At 38.1% G+C, this 19,483-nt stretch overlaps 5 protein-coding genes and 1 non-coding gene across 7 annotated transcripts; 3 read left to right on the forward strand and 3 right to left on the reverse strand.

The window, feature by feature from the left end:
* Window positions 1-272: 272 nt before the first annotated feature.
* Window positions 273-1,561, reverse strand: LOC126607110 (prefoldin subunit 5-like). Its single transcript, XM_050274555.1, has 2 exons — window positions 1,107-1,561; window positions 273-592 (listed from the first exon to the last, which is right to left on the reverse strand). Exons 1-2 carry the CDS (start codon window positions 1,479-1,481, stop codon window positions 506-508), a joined length of 462 nt encoding a protein of 153 aa, XP_050130512.1. The 5' UTR covers window positions 1,482-1,561; the 3' UTR covers window positions 273-505.
* A 68-nt stretch (window positions 1,562-1,629) lies between these two features.
* Window positions 1,630-1,701, forward strand: TRNAT-UGU (transfer RNA threonine (anticodon UGU)). Its single transcript has one exon. It is a non-coding gene; the product is annotated as a tRNA-Thr (tRNA).
* Window positions 1,702-1,916: 215 nt separating this feature from the next.
* LOC126607111 (thioredoxin-like protein YLS8) lies at window positions 1,917-6,699 on the reverse strand. 2 transcript variants are annotated; one of them, XM_050274557.1, is made up of 2 exons: window positions 6,501-6,699; window positions 1,917-2,426 (listed from the first exon to the last, which is right to left on the reverse strand). In XM_050274557.1, the coding sequence occupies exons 1-2, from the start codon at window positions 6,618-6,620 to the stop codon at window positions 2,118-2,120; spliced, it is 429 nt and encodes a 142-aa protein (XP_050130514.1). In that variant the 5' UTR covers window positions 6,621-6,699; the 3' UTR covers window positions 1,917-2,117. The 2 variants fall into 2 exon arrangements, with proteins under 2 accessions (XP_050130514.1, XP_050130513.1); XM_050274556.1 differs by lacking the exon at window positions 6,501-6,699 and adding an exon at window positions 5,784-5,995.
* A 1,361-nt stretch (window positions 6,700-8,060) lies between these two features.
* LOC126606235 (nicotinamidase 2-like) lies at window positions 8,061-8,968 on the forward strand. The gene has a single exon (XM_050273590.1). The coding sequence runs from the start codon at window positions 8,166-8,168 to the stop codon at window positions 8,778-8,780; it is 615 nt and encodes a 204-aa protein (XP_050129547.1). The 5' UTR covers window positions 8,061-8,165; the 3' UTR covers window positions 8,781-8,968.
* A 2,011-nt stretch (window positions 8,969-10,979) lies between these two features.
* Window positions 10,980-14,403, forward strand: LOC126608515 (porphobilinogen deaminase, chloroplastic-like). Its single transcript, XM_050276455.1, has 5 exons — window positions 10,980-11,545; window positions 11,750-12,155; window positions 12,825-13,031; window positions 13,465-13,642; window positions 14,062-14,403. The coding sequence occupies exons 1-5, from the start codon at window positions 11,277-11,279 to the stop codon at window positions 14,172-14,174; spliced, it is 1,173 nt and encodes a 390-aa protein (XP_050132412.1). The 5' UTR covers window positions 10,980-11,276; the 3' UTR covers window positions 14,175-14,403.
* A 466-nt stretch (window positions 14,404-14,869) lies between these two features.
* Window positions 14,870-18,638, reverse strand: LOC126608514 (serine carboxypeptidase-like 34). The gene is made up of 10 exons (XM_050276454.1): window positions 18,216-18,638; window positions 16,825-16,935; window positions 16,587-16,682; window positions 16,397-16,489; window positions 16,212-16,288; window positions 15,817-16,107; window positions 15,599-15,735; window positions 15,378-15,464; window positions 15,140-15,245; window positions 14,870-15,019 (listed from the first exon to the last, which is right to left on the reverse strand). The coding sequence occupies exons 1-10, from the start codon at window positions 18,502-18,504 to the stop codon at window positions 14,870-14,872; spliced, it is 1,437 nt and encodes a 478-aa protein (XP_050132411.1). The 5' UTR covers window positions 18,505-18,638.
* Between the last annotated feature and the right edge of the window lie 845 nt (window positions 18,639-19,483).

Below are 19,483 nucleotides of genomic sequence, written 5' to 3' on the forward strand. Positions count from 1 at the left end.
TTCATCCTACATCAGAAAGAAATTTAAGAAAATCGATGAATATCAATGATATTTATTGACTCATCACACAAAATTTGCCATAACACATTGCAAATTTCGAACTTATGAACTTTTTTAGAGAAATTTTCTCTAGTTTTGACTTATACCTAAATGAGTTAATCACTCGATGAGGCTGCAAATCACCGTATTGTTTTGAACAAGCTGAATGTTTAAATTATAGGCTTTCCTCGAAACAAAAAGACGATGAACAAGAGCACTTTTCGACCTTCAAGTTAAACTCGAACAGCTGAAATCTGATAAAATTTGAAACAATCAACTATCAAGCAGTTCTGTCCTGCTACACAACAGCATTCGCGTTTCTCAGAGTCACATATGGCAGATGAGAAATCAATCCTAGAAATCTAAATGGGCAAGAAAACAAATGCTCGTTCGCACTCGAAATCTAGTACATTTCAACATCATCTTTGAATAAGATCATAACCACCATAAGAAAAATCATCCACCCCTATGACGTTGTAGCAGCCAACTGCTTCACTTTGGATTGCAAAACTGCCCCGGCTTCATCTGCGATGCTTTTCTTCTTAGAAGCAACCTGCACATCACATTGAATTCATGATTTCTCTCTCTTAAATGGATGATAATAGCAATACAAAACGCAGAACAAGGGATCATCTCCAGCAGACTAGCAATCAAAGTTGAAGAATTTTGCAACCAAAGGATTCAATCCCTTATGCGGTTTCTCCTTAATTATCATTGATACAATCAGGCTAGAAACAAACAGGAGGTGTGCACAATGCGGAAATCACTTCCCTTTTCATATTCCGCCTTATTCGATTCATTCCTGAATCCACAAAAGCAACATCCTTCTTCCTACAAGAGCTATTCAACTAAATGACAAGTGAAACCAAGTATACACAGTCAAATCATCCAAACAAGCTAAACTGTTGCTACTATGAGTTCACAATGCGTAACAGAATAAATCCCCAAACCCTAGCACTACCAAAATCAATGGAAATTAATCAAGATTGAAATATAACTTTTTGCAAAATTACAAGTTAATTAATCTCTAATAATACTAATAACAAAAAATGAAAAAGTGAACATACCTCGACAAGTTGGTCAAAATTAGATTTGAGCAAGTTGATCTTACGGTCGCAGTAATCTTTGGCCTGAGGCATGGTTTTCTCGATGAAGTAGCCGGTGCCGACGTCGACCAGGACTTGGTGGGCGTCGTGGAGGGTGCCGGGGACATAAAGCGACGCCGTAAGGGGGACGAGCATCTTCTTTCCCTGAGGGCGGAGGGAGAGGTCGTGGAGGGCGGAGGAGGCGACCTCGAGGCGGGCGGTGGCAGTGCGGATGTTGTTGAGGGACTCCTGGAGAAGATTGACTTCCATATCGGTTTGTTCTTTGACAGCCTTCAACTGCTCAGGGCTCAGCTTCTCCATCTCCGCTCTCACGTTCACGCTCACCGCCTTCTCCATCTCTCTCTCTCTTCTGATCGAATCTCTAAAAAATTTCTCTATGCAACAATGCCCCGCCGCCCTGTCTTCTCTCCCAACTCTTGTACTCTGCAGACCATGATTCTTTAATAAAATAAATATCAAAATTTCGTAACATTGCTGTCAAGTGGCCCCTATAGCTCAGTGGTAGAGCGTCAGTCTTGTAAACTGAAGGTCTGTAGTTCGATCCTGCATGGGGGCAGCTTGCTTTTTCTCATTTTTTTCAAGCTCGCCTTTTTTAAATTTCTCGCATCCGGCCAACTTCACAAGTAAGTGTAATCATCATTTAATCAACAGGAAGGATAAGATTTAGATATGTTTTTTCTTTTCTTTTTCTTCTTTCTTTGATGCCATGGCATAAAAATAGATTAAAATTTGTTCGTTAGCAAAGCTTAATCAAACCATAAGAAGCAATCATTCGCACGAGACGTCATTGCTTAATAAGAAACAATTCCACACATATATGCTGCAGCATTAGAAACAATTTGAGATGCAGTCTGCAATCTACATGGACAAAACTTGTTGTGTCCACAAGTCATCTAATAAAGTTCAATGCAACCCCATCCAATTCCAAATTACAAGATATTCCCCCGAAATGAATTACAATGTCTGCAGGGCTTAGTAGCGGTACTTGGTGGAGTAATCCTTGGGAGCAATGACCAGACCGCGTCCCTTCCTTGCCCCGCGGTACACTGTCTCAACAATGTCAATGAACTCTTGCTTGTCCTTGAGAGCCCAGTTGATCTTGTTGTTGTTCCCCGTGCCAAGATCAATCATAATGTGCTTGTTTCTGAAAAAGAACATGACCGTCGATGGATCGTAGAGCTCATACATTGTGTTGAAATCAGGAACCTCCGTGATGTCCACGAGGTAAATCACAGCAAAGTTTTTTATTGTCTCGGCAACAGAAGCCAGCACCTCATCCATCTAGCAAATCGAACACAATAACAAACCACAAGTCAATCAGCAGCATTCAAATCGAGATTAATAAATATATTCAATCTACAGAAAGAAATGATAAAATGAAATAGGGATAAGAGGCTTCATATACACGGTGAAAAGTTCATTATCTTTTGTAGTACTTTTCATGCACGCAGCCACCTAACTTATAAGGTTTACATACAAAAAAGAAATGATCCGTATGTACAAAAGCTAATCACCACAGTGAACACGGAACAGGACCTGTAAAGCCGAGAGAATTCCATAGAACACAGAAAACCGTTTACAAGATCAAAAATCTACAAAATGGGACCTATTATTGGCACTCCAAAATTCTAATTGTGCACTCCAAAGTTTCTATATTTAGAAAGAAAATTAGCACAATTAGATTCTAGGAGTGACAATCACAATTCAGTATGAAACTAGTTGATAATTTGGCTTGCTTGAGAGCCAGTTTGGAATATCAAAATATGAGATTAGTGAAATTTCAGAACTGCTTCTTACTTGGTAAAATTATCCTACATTAGTTTAAAGCAACTTCATTTTAGCGGTTGACCTTCTTCAATTCATTCGATCTAGGCCGGAACTGGAAGAGGTGTGTGAAGTAAAAATGTGTGCGGATAAGACACTACCCTACCACAAAATATAACAGATTTATGTACACCAAAACTTTTAAGGACACTTACTATATGCATAAATGAAATAAAAACCTAGAAAAAGTCAGCCACAGCCACACCTACTTAGTTGCTAACATGGAAGAAAATGCCGATAATATCGGTGAAATATCGCCGATATTATTGGTTTTTCGCGCAATGGATATTTAAATAGGTATCCAAATGGTTTTCGTCAAAATATCGCGATATTATCGATAATATCGATAATATCGCGATATATTCGATATTATCGAAACAATCTCGTCGGAAAGGCAGCCAATGCTGCGTCGTCGCACTACCCAGATCTATTGCAGACTCAGACCTAAGATCTGCGCCTCAACGACGCCGATTCCGCCGCCGTTGTCGAAGTCGCAGCGAAAGAGCTCGCAGAACGGATCGTAGTTGTAGATCCGGAACCCGTGGTCTGTCCCCACGGTGAAGCAGGCGTAGTCTTGGTTGAAGCAGACGTGGAACAGAGACGGAGGCGAGCGCGGCGGGCTCCGGGGGGGAGGAGAATGGGTGGTTGTTGTGGAGGTTGAGGTTGGGGTTTGGGGGCGATTGGGGGTCGTGGTGGTCGTCGCTGGAGTCAACGACATAGGTGGGGTTGTCGTCGGTGGGATCGGTGAGGAAAGCGGAGGCGGAGATGAAAGAGTGCGAAGAGAGAGAGAAAGAGAGAGTGAGAGCAGAGATGAGAAAGTGCGAAGGCAGAGGCGGAGGTGAAAGAGTGCGAAGAGAGAGAGAGTGAGTGAGAGCAGAGATGAGAGAGTGCGAAGGCAGAGGCGGAGATGAAAGAGTGCGAAGGCAGAGAGAGAGTGAGTGAGAGCAGAGATGAGAGAGTGAATAATATGCGGTGGTTGTGCAAGTTGAGGACTCAAAAAATTGGGTAATGTGAGATAGCAGATGTTGACGTTTTTGGATAGTTTAAAAATTGAAAACCATGGACTTTGAGATGGTTTTAATCATGAAAACCACCCAAGGTGGATGGGTGATGAGAAATAGCAAGGTGAGATGGACGGTTTATAAAGTGGAATATATATATATATACATACATATATATATCTTATATAAATTATAAATTATTGTTTTCGATTACAATTTTACATAATTTAAGAGCATCTTCAATATAAATTTTAAATAAAACCCCCACAACCATATAATTCTTAAATAAATAAAAAAGGGTAATAAGTCACTCATGTATCATACCATGTAATGTATAAAGTGTAAAATGTTATACTAATTCATAATATATAAATGATTATGGTGTGTTTAAACTTCTTTTATTAATTACTACATATTATCTACACTCACAATGTTTGCCAGCTCGCTATATAATCAACTTAAATCAGTTAAATCCATCATGCAATGCATTTTCTTCCAATTTTTTATGATAAACTAATAAATAATTGACTAAATAAACATCCTGCAAAGTTTCAATAAAAATTTCCAAATTTTTCTTACAATTTCCTTGGTTTCCATGTAATTTTTAGCAATATCGATATTATCCCGATATTTCCATCGATATTTCCGTGTTTTCGGACTACCGATATTTCCGATATTACCGATATTTTCTTCCTTGGTTGCTAACAGGGATGGGTAACGATTATGATGAGCGAGTAACCGCGGTTATTTACCCATAACCATTTATGCTCATATCCACATAACCGTTTACCCGTTGAATAATTGTCTAAATGGTTATACACACCCATAACCGTTTATAAACGGTTAACCATACCCATAACCGCATACCCATTTAACCGTAACCGTTTAATACTTATTTTCCCATTTATCATTTTTAACCCGTTTATCTTTTTTTATTACAATTACCCTTTTTCACCCGTCTCCATGTTTTTTATTAACTTGAAAATAAATAAAAAATTATCATAATTTTTTATTTTGACAATTAAATACGATAAAAGTACCTTCATCGTACATTTCCATATTTTAATTTTTTAAATCCTTATATCATTCCAATAATTGAAATGATAATTTACGAACGATATTTTTAAATGTTACCAATGAAAGTAAATATAATATTTGCTAAGTATTATTGAGTTACAAAAATTGTTTAAAAGACATTTTTATCAATTTCACGATTACCCGCAAAAAATTTAAAATAATTTGGCCAATTCCTTGATAATGTGAATCATCATTCATGTAACAATGTTAATGAGAGAATGACCGATGAATTCCTTGCTAATTTATTGGGTGCTAAATATTATTAGATCAAGAACATGATTTATGTTAGTTTTACGTATATAAAATAAATAGGTAAACGATTATCCGTTTATAACCGCGGTTAATACCCATATCCGGCTATTTAAATTTCACGGATAAACGGTTATACCATAACCGTTTATTTATCTAAACGGTTATACCATAACCGTTTATTTATCTAAACGGTTATACCATAACCGTTTATTTATCTAAACGGTTATACCATAACCGTTTATTTATCTAAACGGTTACCTATAACCGTAATCGTTTAATTTAAATGAGCGTAAATGCGGTTACTCTAAACCAATCCCTAGTTGCTAAACAGAATTCCTGATGTCGTCTCTCTCTTAAATATTAGGATTTTAGCATGTAATCGAATCAATTTTTTTAATCAAAATTAAGAAACATGAAAGGAAAAAAGAAACTAAAGAACTGAGGATTTAGGGTTAACGAAAGTTGCCAAAAAAGGAATTCGAACCTGCATACAGGTCTCATCCCAATCGTGGCCGAATCGGATGAGGACAAGACGCTCCTCCTCGGCGAGGATGGCCTGATCGACGGCCCATCCTGAGTGGAGGTGCGGCAGCAGATACGACATCGTTTTTCGTCGACCCTCTTCCCTTCACTCTCTCCCAAGCTCTTCTCTCGCTCTCAGAAAGATCTAAAAATTAATCAGCAAATTTTTATGAAAGAAAAATAGATAGTACGCGCCCCCGCTAATTTATACAACGTGTAGTCGATGGACTTTTACGAGTAATATTTTTGACCGTTGGATGAAACGAACGGTCAAGATTAAAACTTGAGAAAGCCAACTGACTGAACCCGTATTGGCCCGAAATCGAACCCGGTTTCCGAGCATCTTGGATTTGGTTCTGCAACTGTTTGCTTTTATTTTTTCCAAATCAAAGAAAAGAAAACAGCAATCGGTTGAACACGAGATAATAATATTCATGTGAATCAATATCGAAACAAACAAGAATTCAACCCTCGTCACGGCTCTTGTCTCGGTTGATTAAGAGCATTTAATCTTATCATCCGAGATATTAAATTCGAATCTCCTCCATCCGGAGCATGGCTTGTATAAAAAAAGGAAATCAAGGCTATGAAATATGGACAAAGCAATTGTATTGATTAATAGAGAGACAAAAAGGGAGAAAGAAAGCGAATTAATTAATTAATTAAATGGAAAAATTACCTGCATGCAAGTGTCATCCCAGTCATGGCCGAAGCGGATGATGACGACTCGCTCTTCCTCGGCAAGAATGGCCTGGTCGACGGCCCACCCTGAGTGCAGGTGCGGTAGCAAGTAGGACATTATTATTGAAGATGGATCTACTTAATTTCTTATGTATTTCAAACTGTGATTTCTAATAACTTGTGTATTCTGATCACTCTCAGCCTCACGTCTAAATTTCCTAATGCAGAATAATTCGCAGGAAATGACATGACGTTATCAATGGTACTGACTAGTTAGGATTCAGGAACCCTCCAGAACGATCTTGACCTTTCTTCTTTTTTCTTTTAATAATTATAAAACAAGTAATAAAAAAAAAATTGTTGTAACTTGGAACGTGCCTGAGACTACTAGTCACATTCAACCACAAAATAATTATGAGCAGTTTGATAAAAAGTTCGTTTTTAATTTTAATTAGTTTTTTTATATAATTAGAGGTAATTATTATCCAAATTTTCAGTTTTAGAAAAGTGAAAAATAAAAATAAAAAATAAAAAATGAAATAATTATCTAATGTTTGAGAATGGTCATCTTGCATGTGGCAATTCTCAAACGTCGTATATTCCTATATTATGAAACACCATAACTAAATCAAGTCAAGATGACAATTCTTATGATGCCTAAGAGCCTATTTAAAGGTAATGTCAAAAATGTCGTATAAATATACAACAATAAAAAATAGCAGTAAACTCTCTTTAACATAACCTTTCATTTCTTACAAAATGGTAGCAAACTCTTAGTTGTTATTGTTTTTTATAAGAACATTTTAAAAAGAGTAATGTTATGTATACTAAATTTGTAGACTAAATTTGTACGCTAAATTTATAAACTAAATAACATGTGTCTAAAAAAAATAAGCACATTAATCAAAATAATTCAATTATCAATTTTCATATCATTTGATCTTCCTAACACTATATTTTGAAGAATAAATTTAAAATTATTAAGGAACTTTAAAATGATGAAAATTGAAGTGAAGAGATTTTATTTTTTTAAATTTGTGAATTTTCTTGTTTAATTAACTTAAAATAACAATGGAATTGAATACATAATTTGTTATTTTTAAACTCGCAATCATAAAAATTGGGAAATAACACTTATTTACATGAAACTTAAACTTGGGAATTGGAGGACACAAATTCCATGTTTTTTTTTTCTACGCAGAAATTCTAAATTTATATGTTTATGAATCCAAACAAGAGAATTGGTGCATGTCAATTTATAAATTCTGATTTTTATCCGAATTTGAAGTTTATTTCCCTCGTATAAACATAGTGTAACATTATCCTTTTAAAAGATAATAAACTTATTAATCACCGATTTTTCCTTCTCCCTTAATATATAGGGAAAACTAATGAAAATAGTTTAAAAACTTTGAGTTTTAACTATAATGACAAAATAAAGGGTAAAGTAAATAATACATAATTAACTTTTTAGTGTAAAAATATAATTTTTTTTGTTAAAATATGATTTTTAATTAAAATAAGATAACTTTTTGTTAAAGTTCTCTTATCTACATTCCCTTCATATAGAGATAATTGATAATGAATCACCCAACACACTCTCCCCAATCATCCTCATCCTGAACTGCTCAATCAGTCAATCTCAGTTCTGAATCGTTTGGCTATGGCCTCCGCCTCCTCCTCCTCCTCCTCATACAGAAAATACGAGATCAGGAAACGAAACCCGAACCCAAAAGCGGCGGCCCTTCTAGTCATCGACGTGCAGAACTACTTCTCCGCCATGGCCCGACCCATCCTTCAAAACCTCCTCACCACCATCCGCCTCTGCCGACGGGCTTCCATTCCCGTCATCTTCACGCGCCACGCCCACAAGTCCCCCTCCGACTACGGCATGCTGGACGAGTGGTGGAACGGCGATCTCGTCTACGACGGCACTCCCGAATCGCAGCTCATGCCGGAGCTCGACCGGAGGGGACCCGACGAGGACCGCGTGTTCGACAAGAACAAGTACAGCGCGTTCAGGAACACGGGCCTCGAGGAATACCTGAAGGAGAAGGGGGTGGAGGAGGTTATCGTAACCGGCGTCATGACCAACCTGTGCTGCGAAACGACGGCGCGTGAAGCGTTCATAAGGGGGTATAGAGTGTTTTTCTCCACGGACGCGACTGCGACGTCGGATCGGGAGCTGCACGAGGCGACCTTGAAAAACATGGCTTATGGGTTTGCCTACTTGGTGGATTGCAAGAGGCTTGAGGACGGCCTTTTTCCGGGGACATAATCAGAAATTAACCTTTCGCGATTGAATTAGTTAAAGGCCTTCTTGTTTGTGTTGTGCAGTGCAGTTTGTTTTCTCATGTATTTTGTGGTCATGGAATAATTAGGTGCCTAGGTGGTATCATACATTTACTAATGCAGTAGTTTGTAATATGTATGTTAAATCTATCTAGTTGGATGCGGTTTTAGTTATCTGTACGTATTACATAAAATATTTTTTAGTAATCCTGATTGAAAAACAAGAGTGGTGCAATCGAGTTCATGGTTGAAAATTCCAAGTCACTCTAACTTTAGGGTGGCCATGTACCCTTGTTCATGTACAAAATAGGTGAGATTTTTAAACAATATAAAATGTCAAGTTTGTGAAATTCACGCGATAGTGAAGTATGGTAGTACAAGCAACCTTGATGACATATTTGTTACATTCAATTATGTTTTTCTTATACGAGTAATAGTGTGCTTTAAGTTAACAGAAGCGGCTGGAATTGAGATTCAAATTTATATTCATAAGAGAGTACATTTGCTCTAGTCAATCTAATCAAAATTATGCTTGCACTATATTCATTTTGTGTTGACCTTAAAAACTACCAAGACTATGTAGCGCACAAGTCGAGTAACTAATAAGCTAACTACGTCATTCGGTTGTGTGTGGGGTGTGCCTACTCGTCAGTTGAGTTCGGCGGGGGAGTAAAATATGTCGATGTGGCGTTGGGCGCACTGCTGACTTCTCGATCTTGCGACTGCAGTCGAGGAAGAAACATGTCTCAGCCTTCAGTTTTAAAACCTGAAGAAAAGGCTGCTAGTTTCTTCGAAGTTCACAAATCGCCAGCGCAGGGTTTGATCTCGGTAATTATATTTTGTAAGAGTATAAGTACGCTGAACTGTTACCAGGCTATATGGACACAAATACTCGAAAAAGATAAATGTCTTGATCGTAAATGTGATTCAATCATCGGAATACCGAACTCTACAATGTACTTGTGAATATCTAATCATAAAATAAAACTCGGCTTTCAATGTGTCAAGCCTAGTAACCTAGTAACACCTCACTTCGCCGAAAAGGCTAATGAGATGACCTTTACCAACAAGGACTCAGAAATCCTTGTTGACCGTGCTATTTATCCAAACTGAAGATGTCACCAATTGCCTTCACAGTGTTTTCTATCCAAACTGAAGTTGTGTTGGCAGGAATAAATGGGGAGACGAAAAATTCTTAGGGTTGTTGAGAAGCTTTGCGCAAGGCAATTTTTGAGTCGATTTGAAGGGGGCTTTGAATGCTGCACTTCCTTCTCTATTTATAGCAGCAAACCCCTTCATGGCCGAACTAGAAATGTACTCAGATTAGAACTCCTCAACCCAATCTGATAAGGTTTCGGCCAATCCTAACCCCTATAGGACTTTGAACCAAATTCAGTCGACCTTGGTTGGACAACCCATAACAAGATTCTGGATGAATGTTACTAGGCTGAGAACAACTCTAAGCTTGGCCCAAAATATTATTTTGGGCTCAAACAATTTGATCAACCCTTTTCACTTCGAGTAAACACATATTTTGAAAGACTCAATCAATTTTTTTTTACATTTTAATATGGAGTTAGTATTTTTAAGAAAAATCAAATTAAGAAAGTAAATTCAAACCCAATAAATGAAGTCCAAAACATGTTGAAGAATAGTCCGAGTATAAAGTTTCATTGAAAAAGATCTCAGTAATATTATTTGCGACTTCCCACATAATTAGAAAAAAGAAGTTGCATATTCCAAATAGCTTGTATTATAGGAAAAAAAATGCATTTTTAAGTATAGAGAAAGCAAACAGCCATCGGGAAGGTTTAAGACTTAGGCCAACGTTAGCGAAGCTAGATTCTCGTAACTATGGCAGCATGGCCACATTTATGCATAAAGTTAGATTCAAAATTGGAAGACAAAAGAGAAAAAAAGGATCCAAATTTGGTTTGTGTAAAAGCAGGGCCAGGGACGGGTTCCAATTCCCATAGTAGAACATGATCCTCTCCAGATTCAAGCCATCTGGATCTCAAGATCACTCTTCCTCTTCAACTTTCTCACCTTTTCTCTTTCTCCTCAACATCGTTGCCTTCTTCTTCGACGACGATCGACGAATCGAAAAAGAAAGAAGAAGATGGAGAAAATGCGAAGGGTTGAAGGTCGAGGAAATATGTAGTGGGAATTCGAGTGGGAGGTGAGTGATGGTAGGAGGTCCGTAGGATCCGGAGAGGATCTGTTCCACAAAAAGTGACAAAATAAAGCCAACGTGGCAAGGCAAGTAGTTGGATTTAGCTGAGATCAAACATGTGAAGTTGATAAGGAACCGGACGATAAGAAGAAGCGTATTGGAGGAGGCACCCTTTCATACCCTGTACTGCAATCCCAAATTATCCTATCCAGCATCCATCCTCAGACAATCCCTTCATACTCCCACACTCCCAATCGCCATCTCCTACTTCTTACTCTCCCTCCCTCTCTATCTCTCTCTGCAAGTGCAATGGAGGCCCTTTGTTGTTCTTCTTCTTCTTCCTGCTCCTCGTCTCTTTTGACCAAGCAGGCGCTTCCTTCATGCTCTTCAATCAACTTCGCAGCAGGAGTTGGCTCCGTCTCAGTCCTCCGCTCCTCCATGCCCTCCCTCAAGACTCGATCTTTTCCCAACTCCATCAGAAAACACAGTCTAATTGGGATCCCAAGGGCCTCCGTCGCTGTTGAGCAGCAGATCCAGAAGTCCAAAGTTGCCCTAATCAGAATTGGCACCCGAGGAAGGTACTCTTTTCATGTTTTCCCCTCATTTTTAACTTTTGGGTTTCCACCTATTTGAAAATGTAATCTGATTTTAGCTCATTACTCCAATTATCTCTATTATCTATGAATTCCTAGATGAATTACAATGATGGGTTTCTTTTCAAAATCTTGTATTTTATGTCTTTTTTTGGTGAGTTATTGATACTCTTTCTGGATATAGGATAGCCCATTAGCACTTGCTCAGGCTTACGAGACAAGAGAGAAACTCATGGCATCGCACCCCGAGCTAGCTGAAGAGGGCGCAATTCAGATTGTTATCATAAAAACTACAGGTGATAAAATACTGAGTCAGCCCCTTGCAGACATTGGCGGGAAGGGTTTGTTCACCAAGGAAATAGATGAGGCACTCATCAATGGTGATATTGACATTGCTGTCCACTCAATGAAAGACGTGCCTACCTACTTACCCGAGCAGACAGTTCTGCCTTGCAACCTTCCACGGGAGGATGTCCGAGATGCATTTATATCCTTAACTTCATCTTCTCTTGCAGATCTGCCAGCTGGAAGCACTGTTGGTACTGCTTCACTTAGAAGAAAGTCACAGATACTCCATAGGTTTCCATCACTCAATGTAAGCTACCATATTCTTTGGTGTCACGTGTATATCTGACTTTTGCTTGTTCGATATCTTGGAGATTGTATGCTAGTTCATTTGAATTTAAAGTTTGCATTGGTTTTTGGGATCATTTAATGGAGTCTGGAGGGTGCCAACTGTTTCTAGCTATGTGTTAGATTTCGAAAGTCATGGGGTTTGTATTTTGCCTGGGCCATGGAATGGATATCCGTTGGTCCATTTACTTCATTCTAATGGTATCCCGGTGGAAAAATCTTGTTCTAGAATGGGTTGTGTATGTGTTGGCGTGAAGTAGGGTTGGGTTGCAGATCACTTGTAGATGTTCGTTTAACTGAATGAAAAAGCTAAATGATCGTGACTTTAGTTCCTTCCTAGCCAATTGTCTTTATGAGAAAATGTTTAGGACGGATTTGAAGTGGCACTAGATGTTCAGATCCATGACATGCATGCCTTTTGATTGTGGCTTGTTAGGAATAATTAATAGGGCGATGCGCCTGCCCCTTCCTGAATATGATTGAAGCATGACTCTTTTCTTGTTTCCTTTTTATAACTCTCTATCCCAGTGTGTTTGTAACTCTCTCCCTGCCACTATTGCATGCCATTTCTTAGATTTCTGACATTGTTCTGTTGCTTGTTATTCACGTTGTGCTTAATTTCATCTTGCAGGTGCAGGAGAATTTTCGGGGTAACGTCCAGACACGGTTGAAAAAGCTTAATGAAAAGGTGGTCGAAGCAACCTTATTAGCATTAGCTGGACTCAAACGATTAGATATGACAGAAAATGTAACTTCAATTCTTTCACTAGATGAAATGCTTCCAGCAGTTGCTCAGGGGGCGATTGGAATTGCCTGCCGAACCAATGACGATAAAATGGTGTGTTTAAATCTTTACATTTCCATTCTCAAGCTAACATATTGAATGATGTTATACTTTTGCAGTAGTTGATATCATTGAATTGGCCCCATGAACACACACTTGGGTATTTGGCAGGAGTGTTCTACAATAGCTAAGGGGAAACAATTCTAAGCTATTTTAGCGTGAGCTAGTGGCTAGAAAATCATGCATCAGTAAAATTTATGCAAAAAATTGTATCTTTAGATCCATCTGGACTTGTGAATGTGAATACTTCTGAACTTTCCTAAGGTGATTGACACACACACACACACACACACACACACATTATTTCTGGGTTAGTACAAAAACCTTGTGTAATATTTATATAGAAGTTGTTGCCCGCTAACTGCTAAGCTCTGCTTTTGCTTCTCCAAAATATTATTTTAATTTTTGGTTGGTCTTTTCCTTGCAGGCTCATTACATAGCTTTATTGAATCATGAGGAAACAAGACTAGCAGTTGCATGCGAGAGGTCGTTCCTTCTGACCCTGGATGGGTCTTGTCGAACTCCTATTGCTGGATATGCTAGCAAAGATGAGGATGGTAATTGCATATTCAAAGGGTTGGTGGCTTCCCCTGATGGAACCCGTGGTATGCTCATGCTCAGACTCTAAGGCTATGTTTGGATGAGGTTGTCCAAGTTCCAAGGGATTGATGCCAAGTAATTAAGGAATGGACCACAAAATGCAACATAGAGGGGATAATAAAAACCCTCTATGAGCATTACATAGATATGTGAGAGGGATTTGCTAATATCTAATTGGGAGGTGTCATCTACAAGTCCCTCTCACATGCCTTTTTAATCCTCATGGAGGATTCTATATAACAATTTATGATCCATTACTTCATAACTTAGCATCAATCCCTTGGGACTTGGAAAGCCACATCCAAACATAGCCTAAGGAACATTCATTCAGTTTTATTTCCTAGTTCTCCACTGTAAACTTAAAAAGGAAAGAAAAGAAATTAATCTTTGCCACTAATTATGTTTTCCGTGTGTCTATTTTCAGTACTTGAAACTTCTAGGAAAGGCCCGTATGCTTCTCAAGATATGATCAACATGGGTAAGGATGCAGGCCAGGAACTTCTTTCACGTGCAGGTCCAGGTTTTTTCGGTATTTAATGTGAGCCTTACTTAGGGAAAGCTGCGGAAGTTAATGCAGCCTCCCTCCCTCGTGCAAATTTTGGTGGTTGCAACCAATGAGTTTATTTATCAGCCTTTGAGCTGTCTGTTGTAACTTGTTACATTAGTATTTGTTCTGTTTTTGTTGCTAGAAAGAGCGACAATTCAGTCACTACAGGCTTTGATTGTTGTTGTCTCAGTTCATTTAGTAGCCAAAGTTTTGTGACTCTCTCTCTCTCTCTCTCTCTGTGTAATGGTTGGAAATGGTTGGTAGTTTATTATGATCTACAGTTAGTTTTCGTTTATGATGGCTGCCTGATCTGAGATGCAATTTAACGAAAATTAACTGTAGAAAAAATAGCGACGCGTGATCTTACATCTGTGCGGTTAGTTTTCCTCTATGATGGACTTCCAAGGATGCACGATCAGGCGTTGCTATTTTCTCTTTTGTTATCCACTAAAAATATGTGCACAGGGATTGCAGAAATCAAAACCCGTGTAAGTTCACCAAAAGCATTTACTCTATTTTTGTTTTTGTTTTGCGCAACTGCTTCGAAGTTGCAAAGATTCCACCAATTAAGACTTGGAAATCTGACTATTACAATTTATGCCAGAGACTAACGAAGCTTTACAATTTCCAAAGAATCGTAAAATTGATTTACTTATTGACATCGAGAAGAAGAAGATGGGGAATGTTAGAAAGGTTTGGAAGGGAGTTTCCAATTAGCCAAGAAGTGTTCAACTAGGAGGAGCGACTGCCTTGGTGCAAACACCGGAACTTCATGGCCTGCCCCTCTAATTGTCACAAACATAAGCCCGTCGTACACAACTCTCCACCCGCCAACCTATCATATCAAAATTACAACCAATTAATTGATTAAAAACAGGATGATCAACCAAACCACCCCAACATAACATGATAAATTCCAAGAGGATACTGGGAGGAGTGACTAGTGAGGGAGTACCTGCTTCTTGTTGTACCAAGGAGTCCAATCTTCATTTATCTTCAACCCGAGCTTTCTCAACGCGTACCTAGTTGATGTTACCGGAATTCTCCCATCAGTATCCCCGCTGCAATATCATGTCAGAAAACAGTTCTATATAGTTAATGAGGTAGTCATGATCGCACAACTTCAACCACTGAAAAGATTTGGTAATTAGCTATCCATTAATTCATGAATGATGAATCATTTATTTAAGTACCTGTAAATCCAAACCCGGAGACCCCCAGCTACAAGCTTTCCAATTACAGGAAGCATTGATGGTGGTGCATTCCAGAAGATGTTATTGCTGTATTTGGACGATACATTGTCCTGATGAGTAATCACATTCATATATATATATAAACGCATACGACTACTTAGTTCTTGCATCATTAGTTAATTTATTTGGTGAATTAATAAGTAATAGGTTAGAGGTGGTACTTGCAGTGAGACCATGGATAGGAGATTTTGGTGACATTGGCATGAAGTGCCTTTTGAACGTCAGGCCTGTTCAAATACACATAACTGTAATCTGATGTACAAGGGTCGTATCCTGCAGGTCTCTTGTGCCGTACATCCTGCGCACCACAAATATTTTATTCAACTTTATTTGCTCTAATAACATGATGAGTCGTTATAATTAGTGGGGAACTACTTACAGCTCTGGAAAACAGAGTGGGAGTGCCTTGGATCGTATGGGATTGCCTGCTGCTGCTGCTGCTGCTAGTGTTACTGAGGCACATAGGGGTGTACAAGCTGTACATGTCTATGATATTGTACACATTATAGTACTCTTCCAGCAGCGTGTTACACTGTTCTGATATGTTTTGGCTGAAGTCGCATTCCTTCTGAATATCATGGTACAAGCGATCAGAGATCACCGCGTGATCCCAAGCGTAATCAATCAATCCCTTCTGGTCTGATTCATCATCTATTGCTGCGTTACCAATCTGCATCATCGTATATACGCATAGTTAGTTTGTTATTGGGACACAGAAAATCGATTAAATAAATTATTTATATGATGAGCAATAAGTAGCTAGAGAAAAACTACCATGAATCCCTTGAGGTTGATATGATTCTCCTTGGATTTGTCAAAAACGAGCTCAGAAAGCTGTGGAGCATAATGCCCTGTAAAAAGGACATGCACATACAGAAGACTAAGATATATAGTTAATCAAAGATGCATGATGACACATACATATATTATATTATTATTGTATATATATGTATAGGTACCTGCATAGCTCTCTCCAGAAATGTAGAAGTCATGGGACTTGTACTGTGGAAACCGTTTAAACCAGTTGATAAGAAAATTGTATGAATCCTCAGCTGGCAGGCATTTTAAGAAAGAAAATGGATGTCATAACTTGCAGATTCATAAGAAAATGAAAAATTGATAGACAGACGCATTAATCTAGTCAGATACCTGTAATTTTATCGTCAAGCTCCTCGATATCTTGACTAGTATTGGTGTAAGAAAATCCGACTCCAACGGGAGACTCCAAAAAAAATAGATTGGCAGCTGAAATGAATTACAAGCAACAATACGCATGCATGGTTAATCATTCAGACTCCAAAAACAATTTATTGTAATTTTACTAAATCTAAATGCAATATTGTCTTTCATTCGAAAGTTGCAGTTAAGTTGGGAGCAATTAAATTACCATTGTTCCAGGTGTAAGGGTTGAACTTGAGCTTGGGTTCGGTGCTATTTTGAGGGAAGAAAGGGCCTAACTCCTCTGTGGCACCGTATCCAATTGATGAACATCCTGGCCCTGCATCCGCGTCATAATTTTTTTTTTAAAATTAATCTAATTGCTGAAGACTAGATAGACAGTTTAGTGTTGTTGTGTATAGACCGGAGCGTATAGTATGCGACGAAACCTACATCCAGCTGTTCATTTACCCGGTCCATGCTAGAATTTTCAGAGCGTTTATTCATTTTTCATTAATATATCAGACGACGAAAAAAAAGCGCATATATGACATATCTAGAAGGCTAAACATAACCAAATGGGCAATTGCTTTAGGCTGGGATATATGGTATATGTGTTAGACGAAGTCAAGATCCAGCGTGCTTGCCGAGATTTGAGGAGTTGTGATCTTCATCAAACTCATATCCTTTTCTGATACTCCTAGTTTCTAGGGTTTTGTATTTCAAATATTTGTTGTACGCAAAGTTCGGTTTGTAATCTTTAAGCTTCTGTTTGTATCTTTAATTTTGTTTATTTTATATTTTTAAATGAACAATCAAGGCATCTCTATTAGGTAAAAGAAGACAGACATAACCAAATTCAGAAATCACACTTGGGGTTGAAACTTGAAAATATATATTATTCAAGGAATTAGGAATATATGCAATCCATCATTGTAGGGTTTGACAGCTCCTCCGATAATCCGATGAGGATATGGAAGTTACACGCATGCTTGTACATATATTATTCTTTTCATGTGCATGCATGGTATCCTGATTTTCTAATATATCCATCCTAAGAACTCCGCTTCTATTATATTTTATGTGTTTAATCACGTTCAGATGAGATTTAGAAGAATAAGTCTTCTTCTAATTGAACCCATCCATAGAAACAAAAACATAATTAAGCTCACTAGTATATTTAAATATGGAAAATACGAAAATAAAATGATGACAGGGAGAGAATCGATGACAATCGAATGCACAAGAAAAAGATGAAAATGTCATATTCTCTTTAGCTAGCATGACCATATATTGTAATTTATCGTGTGTATATATATGTTTATGAAAGATTGGATATTTTGTTTACAATTGGTAGTGAGACTATCTTTGGGGGTATTTTTAGTGATAAATGGCAAGAAACGAATAAGGTTTACCTTTAAAACTAATAAACTAGGTGATCATGAGAAATATATATGTATGCGAACATCTTTTTGAGTGAAAATTTTCTACCAAAAAAGAGAAATTTGTGAGTGAACATTTGAAGAACAATTACAAAAGTTGTTTAACGAGGAATTGTGTGTTAACTAGTAAGAAAGAGCGGTGTGGAAATGAAGTCATGAGTGGCAGTGACCGACGTACCTCCGTTAAGCCAAAGGAGGAGGGGTTTATCTTGAGGGTTGTTGGTGGCTTCAAAGAACCAATAGAAGAGTGCTCTTCCGTGAGTGTGGTTGACGGTAACATATCCCGCGTAATGCTTGAAGCTCATTGGAGGCTGACCGGGGAGTTCAGTCACCTGGTCTGCCTTTTGCTGTCTCAGAGGATCATGACGATGATGCAGTCTAGCGCCTTGGGTTTGAGTAGCACAACATATGCTAAAGGCAAGCAAATAAAGAAGGATATTCAAACGAAATGAAGAAGAAAAAGCCATTTAAGTTGGAACTTAGACTTGCTTCTCTCTATCTATCTTTCTAATATCTGCAGAAATATCTTTTTTATGAGGCACGTCAACAGCACAATTGTAGGTAGTAGAGTACTAGTAATCGTAAGAGTCGGAATAGTCCAGAATCCAAAATGGTAAGGCAAGACGTACAGATCATTCATTCATATAGAATGAAACCCTGTGTTAAGTTTTAGTAAACTGATATATACAAGAATTGGATTTTTAGAGGAAGCTGAAAAGACAGAGAGAGTGAGAGAGCCAAGTTTCTTCAACTGCAACTCTATTACATTGCCGAGAGCAACATTTCATTCATCTACATTCCTTTCTTTTACATCAGATATCATATCCGTTCAATTACATGAGCCAATGTGATTTTGACACATGGCAGAACAAAGCATATGAGCCATTGAAAAGAGACCTGATCTAAAATCACACACTTGGCATATGAGCACAAGTTATCACAACATAAAACAGCTACACAATAGAACAAAGATAAAATAGATAAGTAAATCATTTACTAACATGAAATTAGTAAGCAATTTACTTTTCAACACTCCCTTCTAAATTGTTAAGTGATTTCACACCCAGTAAACTTCTCAAGTTGTTGAATCTGTCTTTGGGAAGAGCCTTGGTAAAGATGTCTGCAATTTGTTCTTCACTATTGCAGTAAATCAGATCAATGGTACCTTCTTGAATTGCATCCCGAATAAAGTGAAACTTCCTGCCAATATGCTTGGTTCTTTGATGAAACATAGGATTCTTAGACATAGCTATAGCTGAAGTGTTGTCACATAATAGCGTTGTTGCTGCAGCTTGTTCTTCTCCAAAGTCCTTGAGCACAAACCTAAGCCAAATGGCCTGAGATGTTGCTTCAGCTGCACTAACATACTCTGCTTCTGCAGTTGAAAGAGCTACACTATGCTGCTTGACTAAAGCCCATGAGAATGCCCCACTTCCAAATGAAAAA

This window comes from Malus sylvestris, chromosome 16 (genome assembly GCF_916048215.2).
Source record: "Malus sylvestris chromosome 16, drMalSylv7.2, whole genome shotgun sequence".
NCBI classification, from domain to species: domain Eukaryota; kingdom Viridiplantae; phylum Streptophyta; class Magnoliopsida; order Rosales; family Rosaceae; genus Malus; species Malus sylvestris.

Coding starts and splice junctions, on each gene's coding strand:
- LOC126607110 (XM_050274555.1), bottom strand. CDS start 1,481: ATGGAGAAGGCGGTGAGCGTGAACGTGAGAGCGGAGATGGAGAAGCTG. Junction 593..1,106: donor ATTTTGACCAACTTGTCGAG/GTATGTTCACTT, acceptor TGTGATGTGCAG/GTTGCTTCTAAGAAGAAAAG.
- LOC126607111 (XM_050274557.1), bottom strand. CDS start 6,620: ATGTCCTACTTGCTACCGCACCTGCACTCAGGGTGGGCCGTCGACCAG. Junction 2,427..6,500: donor GGGATGACACTTGCATGCAG/GTAATTTTTCCA, acceptor TCGATTTGCTAG/ATGGATGAGGTGCTGGCTTC.
- LOC126606235 (XM_050273590.1), top strand. CDS start 8,166: ATGGCCTCCGCCTCCTCCTCCTCCTCCTCATACAGAAAATACGAGATC.
- LOC126608515 (XM_050276455.1), top strand. CDS start 11,277: ATGGAGGCCCTTTGTTGTTCTTCTTCTTCTTCCTGCTCCTCGTCTCTT. Junction 13,032..13,464: donor GAACCAATGACGATAAAATG/GTGTGTTTAAAT, acceptor TTTTCCTTGCAG/GCTCATTACATAGCTTTATT. Junction 13,643..14,061: donor TTCCCCTGATGGAACCCGTG/GTATGCTCATGC, acceptor GTCTATTTTCAG/TACTTGAAACTTCTAGGAAA.
- LOC126608514 (XM_050276454.1), bottom strand. CDS start 18,504: ATGGCTTTTTCTTCTTCATTTCGTTTGAATATCCTTCTTTATTTGCTT. Junction 16,490..16,586: donor GCTTGACGATAAAATTACAG/GTATCTGACTAG, acceptor AATGCCTGCCAG/CTGAGGATTCATACAATTTT. Junction 16,289..16,396: donor TTCTGGAGAGAGCTATGCAG/GTACCTATACAT, acceptor TCCTTTTTACAG/GGCATTATGCTCCACAGCTT.